Source organism: Nannobrachium achirus (assembly GCF_963921795.1).
Source record: "Nannobrachium achirus genome assembly, chromosome: 1".
Classification (NCBI taxonomy): domain Eukaryota; kingdom Metazoa; phylum Chordata; class Actinopteri; order Myctophiformes; family Myctophidae; genus Nannobrachium; species Nannobrachium achirus.
The window spans coordinates 16,328,100-16,339,236 of NC_137810.1; the positions used below are offsets into that span (position 1 = coordinate 16,328,100).

Consider the following 11,137-nt stretch of genomic DNA (forward strand, 5'->3'; position numbering starts at 1 on the left):
GCCTTGCATGGCTTCCTCCGCCACCGGTGTATGAATGTGTGTGTGAATGGGTGAATGTAATGCACAATCTATGTAAAGCGCTTTGGATTAAAAGCGCTATATAAATGCACCATTTACCATTTAATATTAAGCCCATATCTAACAGGACTTCATATGGGAATGCCCATATATGGAGGCTACATACTACACTAACAGAATCCATATATGGCCAAGACAGCCCATATCTGTGTGGCTGGTTTTACAGACAGGGATCTCCATGTATCTGCATAAAAGGGATTGCATGTCAGATGTCATAGACGTCATAGGACTTTCACATAACGAATAACTGAGTAAGCATGTTTGGGCTCTCACAGCATATCTCCATATACAGTACATGGATCTCCATATATGGGTACCAGGGGTCTTCATATATGGGTAACTGTTCCGATATACATCACTGGCCAGATGGCCAAGACATGGCGTGACCTCGCCCGCCGCTTGTCGCCCTGAGGCGTCTTACAAGTATACTATACATATGTTATACACTAGGACTCCACTTTATGGGGGAAATGTTTAGTTCACCCCACACTTGATGTTGCCACTTGAAATAAGTTGAAATAAATAATATCGGCTTGAATATGAATGTTGTTGCTGTCGGGTAGAAACCTTGCAAGTCCAAAAATAAAATCTTTTAAATGATAAAAAAATATTTCAAATAGCCAAGATTTCAAATAGCCAAGGCCTGGCATTAAGTTAGCACTGCTTTCATTTTAGACAGTATTGTTTGGATAAACAAAATGATACATTAAATCAGTGGTTTGAAGGGATTCCAGGTGGTCCACAGTCAAATGATTTGGTTCGTTTTTACACTCACAAGTCAAGAGTTAAATTGTTAAACATCTGCATTACTTAATTTACAAGTCTACAAAATTAAAGTAAAAGATGTTATTTTTATCAAAGTGTGCCTGTTATCTCTCCTAATTGGTACCAAATCAATACAGCATGGATTTGTGGACAAAATCCTATCCAACGATAAAATACTCTTAGCCTAAATCTCATCAAATGGTGGTCAGTGGCTCAAATGCTGACTAAATAATGGACCTTGATATGAAAAAGGTTGAAAACCACATCATTAAATTAACAGCCACTAGACATGAAGTGAGAAATCAATACATAATTTATTTGGGCACAAAGCCTCTTTCTCAGTCAGCAGAATAACATCAATATCAACAACAGTATGAAATGGAACAATGTCTTCTAGGTCTTATTCTGGGCATCCATAAGATCCTTAGCTTCATTTATCTTTGCTGCTATGTAAGGAGAGCCACCTGGGGAGAGAGAGACAATTCAATCCATCTGCACAAGGTTATGCATACATTTCATAAGTAATGCACGCTCTCTAAATTGATAAGTCTGACTGACTCATGCCCTACTGGACACTCAACACACCATGGCAATTGTGACAAACTGTATTCCACGCCGAATAAACACTGACTGTATATATGAAATACAGTATATCTACTTTGCATGTCTTAGACTGTGCCCTAGCTCCGAATTTTGAGGTATCTATGCCATGTGTTTCAGAATGTATCTTAAGCCCCTGATACACGTGGCAATTTTATCATCAATATCAACCAGCAATGACCAGAGGCGTCAACTGGATATGGCAACTTCCATACCTTGGCTAAAGGGGGAAAAAATAAAATGTTCTTCTTAAAATAAATTCATGCCTGTTGATAAGGTATGGCAACATGACTGGTGTCTTGCACGGGTGAAGGCTCAAAAAGATGAATCCAATGACGATTTATGACCACCAGTCATGTTGCCATACCTTATCAACAGGCATGAATTTATTTTAAGAAGTACATGTTTTTTTCCCCCTTTAGCCAAGGTATGGAAGTTGCCAAACCCAATTGACACCTCTGGTCGTTGCTGGTTGATATTGATGAAAAAATTGCTACGTGTTTCAGGGGCTTAAGTCCACATATTTCTGCAATGTCACAAACGTTCTATATTTATATTCTGTCTCTGACAGGTACTCTAGTCTAATGAGATGTAACCAGGGCTGATCATATACAGTATGGTTAACTTCATAGTCATCAGTTGTTGTTTTTAACTTAATGGAACTATATGGCATACTTGTTACCGGTTGCTACATGATGTTATTGTTTCAGAATGTGGCCCCGTTGGATTTTCCTGAATAGCAGGGTTCTGTTTACCTCTATCAGGGTGATTTAGGATCATCAGTTTTCTGTGGGCATCTCTTATCTTAATCTTGTTGGCTGTGGGACTGGAGAGACAGAGGAAAATAAAGTAAATCATCATATTGTATCATAGTTTTTAATGGTACACTAGACTTTGAGTAGAACTCTCTTGTGACGTAATAACTAAAACAACAAAAAGAAATGTGTGTGAGTGAGAAAACTTACTATCAGCTAATTACTATCTCTTGTCCTGCCCAAAGTATTGTTGGTCCAGAAATCGATAAAATATTGTTGAGTAGATCTTGTCAGTATTAATTTAGCCCACATACTGTAAAAGCTAAACTCTAGCCAAACTCTACACAGTATGTCTCTCACACACACACACACACACACACACACACACACACACACACACACACACACACACACACACACACACACACACACACACACACACACACAGTAGTCTTTAAAAGGAAAAGCTACATGAAATGCAACATATTATGCGTATCTACAGTTGTACACTGGTAACCTTCTGATACACACCTGACACCTAAAACCAGTGCAGCTTCTCTCTTGTTCATCTTTGGTTCAAATCCACCTTTATAATATCCTCCTCCAAACGCCTGTAGCAACAACCAAAGGTCAAACTGTGCCCTGTATCTTCACACAATATACAACACAACTTGGTCATGGTTCTTGAAAATTGTGTTTATTTTGTGTGTGTGCACTCCATCGTACCGTCTTGGGAAAGTTCTGGATGGCCTGTTTCATCTGAGGCTCCATGTGTTTCATAGCCTGCATTACATAGCGCCCTGGAGACAAAATAAATACAAAGTCAATGTATATTGACAGTCTGTATATTTTTTCTGCCTTTGTATTTGATGTTATGCTTTTGAAACTGATATTATCCTAGATAAAGTACTATGTTCTATCCGTCTGTCTTTCAATGTTATATATGAGATACTTAAAGTGTGGTTCCTGTGGAAATAAGCCTCGGCTTTCTAGGATCTCCTTTTAGTTGACCTTGTACCAATGATTTGTACTGTCATGAAACTGTACTTTTCTTTTTTCTATTGCAAACTTCTAATAAATTCTTCAATCAATCAATGTGGTCAATATAATGACGTGTGTGTGCATGTCATAACTATTGGACCCTGATTAAAGCAGCGAAATATCACGCCCCTGAGCCAGAACACGTTGGTAATGTTTTTAACTTTGCCAAGCAAGCATGACAAAATAAAGGCTTTTAAAACTCAACTGAACGGCGTGCCTGATTTTGATGTCAGCCTACTACAATCGGAAGGAACGCAAAGGAAGGGAATATGTTTTAAAAGCTCGAAATAGAATTAAATTGGATAAAAAAAATATATAAATATGTAAATATAATCTTTATTAACCAGTAAGAGAATACATTGAGATTCTTTTACAATATAAATATCTATTCCTGACATATTTTTGGTGCCCTGAATCACCTGATTTGCAAGGATGTTGAATCTATATGTTCATTATAACATTAAAAGTCTTATATAATTGTACATTTATAGTGACGAGAGACATAATGTAATGAACACGTACTGGTTGACAAGTAGTACTGCTGCCTGAACTTGAAGTGCAATATTTCCCACTTCCCACCCAGGCAACATGAGTCATGACATAACGGATTGCAGCTTTAAAAGATCTATTCTACACTCTCTTCCTCACCTGCAAATCCTGCTGCTGCCAGCGCCAGTCCTGCAGCAATCATTGAACTGGCCTGTGTGGATGACAGAGGTCAGTTTACACTAACAGCACACACCATGCAGAGTTGCAGACCTCATCTCAGTGGTTTTCACATAATAAGTCAACTGTTACTGCACATATTTGATTAGCCAAGGGTTATAGTATGTTGTTGTTACTTGGCAGTACTTACATTTATTATCATCATATTACGGTGTTTCTTTTTTTTTACCGTGACAAAATTCAATCATTAAATGATTAATGGCAATGGTTATGTTTGTATCGTAAAGAGGGACATTGCATTACACATGAAGCTAACACTGGCTAACACACCATCATTCGTTTTGCACCCATTCAAAATCGGAGGTTCGGACAGTAGAGTGCAACTCACCATGTTTATGTAACGTTGCTGTCTCTTCTCAAAAACACGACCATAACTTCTAATATGACTCCTTTGCCTGGTCAGTTATTAACTGTCTGTCACATTAACTAACTGTCTGACCTCTCATGTTTACAACTCGTGTCTAAACACGACTGCCGGAAAGTGACCGGTGCTGTCGTAAACGGTATCAGTATCGCTGGCAGCAAGCTGACCTCGCCTCGCGTCACCACCAGACTTTCCACCTCGGAGGAAACTGAGCCACAGTCAGTCTACAAGATGCACTCCTCCTAGTCTGACAGACCATATAATATATCACTTCCATGCCCTCCCCGCGGGTAGCAAAGGATCCTGCCATAAAAACGTGTATTTTGTTAAATATCTACACTTTTTTGAGGGGTGCGTTGCGGACTTGGTTTGATAATGACGCGCGCATTGACACGGTGACACCTGTCGTTATGCGCTCTTATGTGTAGCCCCATTTAGAAATTCCGTGTGAGAAGCTTGTATTTTTTTTTTTACTAAATGTACAACTTTTCTGCCAAAAGTCCTGATTCCAGAACCTTCAAATGGATATGAAACTAGGCCTACTATGTGACAATTTATCAGTCACAGGACAGGATAGTTATAGGTGAGTTAGTTAGAGTACTAGGCTAGCTACCCCCGCAGGCCGCAGCCTGCCGAGTCTGCTAGGAAAAGGCCTACATGATGAAATGAGCGGACATGAAATTAAATGTACAGTATGTTATATTATAGCCTCATATCACAGTAATAATTCTGTAACCCACACCCCAGCTTGCTTTTGGGACTAGGCCTATATGTTTTTTCATGAACAGGTTCATTGTTAAATTATGTCCTAATATTTGTTACCTTGTTTTGTTAGATATGAGTTATTATTTGTTTTTGTTTGTTTATAGGTTAGCCTACCTACACAAGTCACAAGAGTGCCAGAAGGCAGGTAACTTAATGTCACACACACACACACACACACACACACACACACACACACACACACACACACACACACACACACACACAACCATTTGTAAGAAGGCAAACATGCTGCCTGTTATGTAAAAGTAATTGCGAGGTCGCAAACTATGAAAACTGGCACATCTTGTCCATGTATCTCTGTCTATATGTCACGACTGACACTGTGGTTCCCCTGACACTGTGACATCACAGGTGTGTAAAAGTCCATACACAGTATGGGTATTCCCCAGAATCCCTTTTATGCCCATATATGAAGATCCCTCATGTCATCGATATACATCACTGGCCAGATGGCCAAGACATGGAGGGCTCTCCATGTATGGGCATAAAAGGGATTGTATGTTGTGATGGGCAGGTGAAGTTAGCTTTCAGATTTCCCGACCGGGCAAGTGCTCATTTGAACGGGGAAGCAACCATCTATAAACACAACACCAGATATCTGTCTAAACACCTGAACGTGGCCAGAGCGTTCTGTCTTCTGGACTGCGGAATGTAAAATATAAGCACTGATTACCTATAATGTACTGTTTTTACTGTTGCTACACTTAAAAATGTAAAATAACAAGTGTGAAAACATAGACATATTCAATCATAGCTAGGTATTTGGTATTTGGATTTGTAAGTATTGAGGTACAGTATGACATTTTTATCGCACAGCCCCAGAAAGTAAAGAACTAACTGTTAATGAGCAGTAATTAAAATCTTACCAATCCTTTTATAACAGACGATACTGTTACTTTTCGGGCAAGTGGGCATGACCTTTGGGCTTTGGGCAAGTAGAACATGACCTGTACTTGCCCAACGGGCAAGTGCATCTGAGACCTTAGTGTCAACCCCTGCTGACGTCATCAATATTAAGCCCATATCTAACAGGACTTCATATGGGAATGCCCATATATGGAGGAAGCCCATATCTGTGTGGCTGGTTCAGACAGGGATCTCCCATGTATGGGCATAAAAGGGATGTACCATATGCAGTACTCTGTATTGGAATCCGTAGGAGACGCGTGTGGAAGGAGCGCTTGTTTTCTGTGCTCCTGGAAGGAGCTAAGCTCCAACATCTGACTTTGTCCGTTTGTCCAAAGTTTGTTGTTCGCCCTGTGTCACGTTGGCCAAGCTTTGCAGGACGCTTGATGAAATTAACTCATAAATAGCACTGCTCACTTCAAACACTAATATTGGGGGTGGTGGCAGTGGTTTTGTTTAATAAGTATATAGGCTAACGAATAGTAACCATACCTGTAGCCCACTGGGGTTATCCAGTGGGCTATGGGTAAGTCCCCAAGTTCACTAGTTCTCTCCCACCTGATTAGCAGCATACCTCTCCTTGTGGTTTCCCTGTAATTTCTCTGACGTAAAACTATAAAACATTAATAGCTTTCCTAATTACAGTAGGACTTTTCCAATGGGCTCGATATAGGAACAAGCTCTATTGCAGTGATGTTACTAGGTTTTCAATGTAATGGGTCCGGGGACCCACAGGTGGTCATTCAAATGGGTCCCAGAAAAGTTTTATGAGTCCTCAATACAATGTTTTCGAGCGCTGTGAGCTTGTAGATCGGCTATTTTCAAAATGTTTGCCTATTTCTTATATTTATTTTACAATTTGGCTAATGTTTGAACTTAGAACTACTAAAACATGTGCCCCTAATGAATTCGGGCGCGCAAAATGGCGTCGGACGTCGGTGGAATCAAAACATTGACGTTTCTATCGCCTGTTTAAGACTTTCTACGTGGATTTTATTTGTGTTAACGTAGGGTAAAGTAGGATGCTTTCACCCATGAACAATGGTGGTGTCTGTGGAATTTTAAAATGTTTTTTTTTACCACGACCCGGTAAATTATTTTAACATGGACTCCAATGGAGGCGCATCCCCGGGACCCCAGGACCATGACATGAATGAGTCCCTAGGCGACTTGAATGAGTTTTTGATGCGGGATGCGCACGTAATGACATCACTGCTATTGCCTGATTTATTTTGAACTCTTTTGATTGTTAGGATGCCATCCCCTGAAGACTGGAGGGGGAGATGGATATGGAGAGAGAAGATCTGCTGGGTAAGATCATGCTAAACCATGTAATATATAGGTTCTACAAACTGCTCTATAATAATGAATGAATTGGAGGTGATTAAAGGGACGAGATATAGGGTTGATCAGGCCATATTTTCTGGTTGTAGTTAAAATGCTAGTTTGAGAACCCCCCCCCCCCCCCCCCCCCCAAATAATCATATTTGAAAAAATGATCATATTTGAATTGGGAACCCGCACCCTGATAAGCGCTTGGAATTGTTGGAGTTGAGGTATTACATTTAGATAAATATTGTGAAAATAGCAGATCTACAAGCTCACATTGCCTCGCAACAGGGAACAAGGGAATTACTGGTAAACAGGAACATTCATTCTCCATGAAATACAGTGCATTTATTTTCTGAAATTGTGGGCCACATATTTTCTTTCTTTGAATCTTTCAAGCTTTAGGAAAACGAGTACTGGCCTACGTTTTGGGAGCAACTAGCCCATGTCAGGCTATATTACAAACTGGTTCCTCATCAGCATTTGAACCACTGAAATCTCAGCAAGTACATCTCTGTTTCATTCCTACATTCACAGCGCGAACTGAGCCCAGGCCAGCTCTGTTGCTAACTATAACTTAAAAGCAAACAGACAGGCCCTCTAATAACTGTCTATATAGGCTGCAACATTGTATATAACATACTGGACAAAACAGCAGCTAGGCTGTTGTTGAGAAGACCATAGGGATCTCCCAAATATAGTCTGTAGCTACAGTATGATGGGAGCATAGTGCATACAAGCAGGCATTGTGGCAGGAGCTGAAGTTGCTATGAACATCTGCAGGCTGTCTGTGTGTCTGTAAGGAGCAATTTAAAACAGTATGTACCTACTGTGTTGCTTCTTCTGCCATCGGAACGGAACATTGCAGCAGCTAACACAATGGGACAGCAAAGGGCCTAATTATTGCCCCTATCATTTGCATAATTACAATGTTTTTCTGAGGCAGGGGCAGTATAGAAATTGTAAATTGTAGTGGACCTGCTGTCTTTCTTTAGTGGGAGTCAGGTTTAAATGGAGAGAGCCTGCTCTGTTCACGAGCCAACCAGGCAGCCAGACTCAGGCAAGAGGTTCCAATCAGCCAGCCACACAGCCTGCTTTTTCAATAGGATTTAAAAAGCCAACTGTGTGGAGAAATGAGAGTTTTGCCCCCCAAATCATATGGAATTACAGTGCTGGTTGCATGTGGGGGGAGCCAGTGGCAAGCACAAAAGCCCACAGGAAGCAGCTATTTCTGTGTGTTTTATTAACCCAACCAAGCAATTTAATTCTTTTGTTCGGGGGAGTTCTACTTCATTGATTAACAAAAGCGGGGATATAATTTTTTCAGCCCCGTTTGAAAAGCCTGAAATGTCAAGCCTTTTAAAGGAGATTATTCTGCCTGTGTGCGATGAATAGAGCCCAGAGTAACCTTTTGTCTACAATTAAATATTCCAGCATAAATATAAAAGAAAATCAGAGATGGGGAAGATTGAGTCAGGAGAGATTGGAGAGGTAGATCCTCAGCCCGATAGTGGCAACAGTCTGGCTCTAATTAGATATGCCAGGCGGGCTCTGAGCAGTCACTCCCCGCAGCACGCAGAGCGAGGAGGCAGCCGGCAGAGGAAGAGAGAGGGAGAGAGAGGAAACCTATCTGCTCATCTGTCTGTCCAACGTCTTCCTCTGGGCATCCACAAGGTATTTCAGGAGACTTGGTTTTGTTTTGTTTTCCGTCACTGTTTGTCTTCCGCGCTGTCTTTTTCGCAGGAGAGGCCATTCTGTAAAGGCAATGCCTTTTGGGAGCTGCATAAATAGAGAGGCTGAATAAAAAGTTGTGGGATTGTTTACGATTCTGAGGAGTGATTAGGAATGACAATAGCACACGTTGGGGACTTATGAAGGTTTTTCCTTTGACTCAGAGAGCATATTGGATACTGGAGAGCTTTATGGAGGGGATGAGCAGGGACAGGGCTAACTTTTCATCCATGCTGATGAGGTGATACGTTTAGTTCAAGTTCTGGACTTGACTTGATGCTGAAACATCCATGGAAGGAAATGATATGTATTCTATGGTATGAATTATAACTAAACTACACATGACTTAAACATTTTTAAACAGTTATTAAAGTTTTGACATATGATTCAAGAGGTTTTATTTGTCACACGTTATTTGTCAAGTTTGTGTGGCATACTCCAGTAACTCAACCACACTGTGCTAACAATATACTTTAACCCATTCAGGCCGGGAACAAATTTTTGTGTAGTACAGTACATGTACAGTATGTAGCAACATTTTTGTTTTGTACATTTTGAATCATATTTGTCGTTTTTTCAGAAAACTTAGGTCAGCCCTAAATGGGGTTTTAAACTATATGATGCAATTTATTATTGATTGACAGTCAATCAGAAGTTGTTGAGACAGAATAGATATTGAGGCTGTTGGTAATAGTTGTTGTAGTTGTGCACAAATTATGCAAATTAGAGGAAAGGCTTAAGGACAGGGGCCTTGCCCTCCACCCCCACTAGATGAATTTGAACAAACTGCCAACTAGTAGCAAGGTTCTGAGGTTGTGATGACCTGCTGACCGACTATTGGGCGGCTTATTCTCCGGACCAATCACTTGCAAGAATAAGTTCATACTAAAGACACACTTCTGCCAATAGAAGTAGGTTGAAGGCGTTTGACAGGAAACTTGAATCCATAATTATGTGACATTGAAGTCAGCCTTGTACAGTTAAAACTTTGTCTTCTACAGCAGTGGTTCTCAACCTTTTCAGGCCGCAACCCCAAAATAATCATATTTTAACTGGGGATCCCCCACCCTGACGAGCACTGAGAGTTGAGGCATTACATTGTGAAAATAGCATATCTACATGCTCACAATGCCTCGCATTGTGAGGCGTTGTGAGCATGTAGATCGTCTATTTTCATCATTTCTGCCTTTAATATTTGACAATTTGGCCAATGTTTAATTTGCCATTTTAGAGGTATTAAAAAGTCCTTCAATTGTCACTTTAAATGTACAGATACCCTCTATTCACTTAAACTTTGTGTTGGTTTGTTTACTGTTGAGTGAGAAAACAATGTTGCACATTAAGCTAATCATCTGGGGACCCCCCAAAATAATTTGGGGGTCCCAAGACTCCCAACACACAGGTTGAGAACCACCGTTCTACAGCAAACTATTTACCCTCTTGTTTTAAAGCCATTCTTTTTTAATTATTAGATAAGTTTTCTCTCCCAACTTTCTTTTCCTATTTCACAGAAAATATATCCTTTCAATTGATAAAATTGAAAGGATGAATATTTTACTAAACTAACATAAATTTAAGTTAACATGAAAGTTTGTTTGTATGTTTTTTTTCTCCTCATCCTCCCTTTCTACTCCTTTTAACTATTGAAGGCTAAAGCTTAATTTATCAGATTGTTTAGCATCGTACAATGTGTTGAAAATAGTAGATCAACAAGTTCAGAGCGCATCGCGAAGCAAGTATAAGTATACAGTTTAACATGCTTTAAGATCCAGAGGTGTTGCAATTTATTTCTGGCTATGTTAATACATTTAATATTTTGTTTCTTGCACTGTCAAGCAGGCTCATTAACTGCTTCCATAGTTTGAAGGAACCGACATGTACAGTATATGCTGTCAATATGCTGGGTCCTCCTGACTCTTGATTATTGTACCATGATTACATCTCCCTAATATCTCTTTCTTTCATATGGAGACCCACAAGATGTAGTCACCGGAACCATTTGGGCCCTTTTATTTAATGAAAAAGTAAGATGTGATATTATTAATTTGATTTCATG

At 40.0% G+C, this 11,137-nt stretch overlaps 1 protein-coding gene across 1 annotated transcript; it reads right to left on the reverse strand.

The window, feature by feature from the left end:
* Positions 1-1,138: 1,138 nt before the first annotated feature.
* On the reverse strand, positions 1,139-4,436 carry dnajc19 (DnaJ (Hsp40) homolog, subfamily C, member 19). The gene is made up of 6 exons (XM_080722923.1): positions 4,294-4,436; positions 3,888-3,939; positions 2,925-2,998; positions 2,730-2,809; positions 2,199-2,269; positions 1,139-1,307 (listed from the first exon to the last, which is right to left on the reverse strand). The coding sequence occupies exons 1-6, from the start codon at positions 4,294-4,296 to the stop codon at positions 1,237-1,239; spliced, it is 351 nt and encodes a 116-aa protein (XP_080579049.1). The 5' UTR covers positions 4,297-4,436; the 3' UTR covers positions 1,139-1,236.
* Between the last annotated feature and the right edge of the window lie 6,701 nt (positions 4,437-11,137).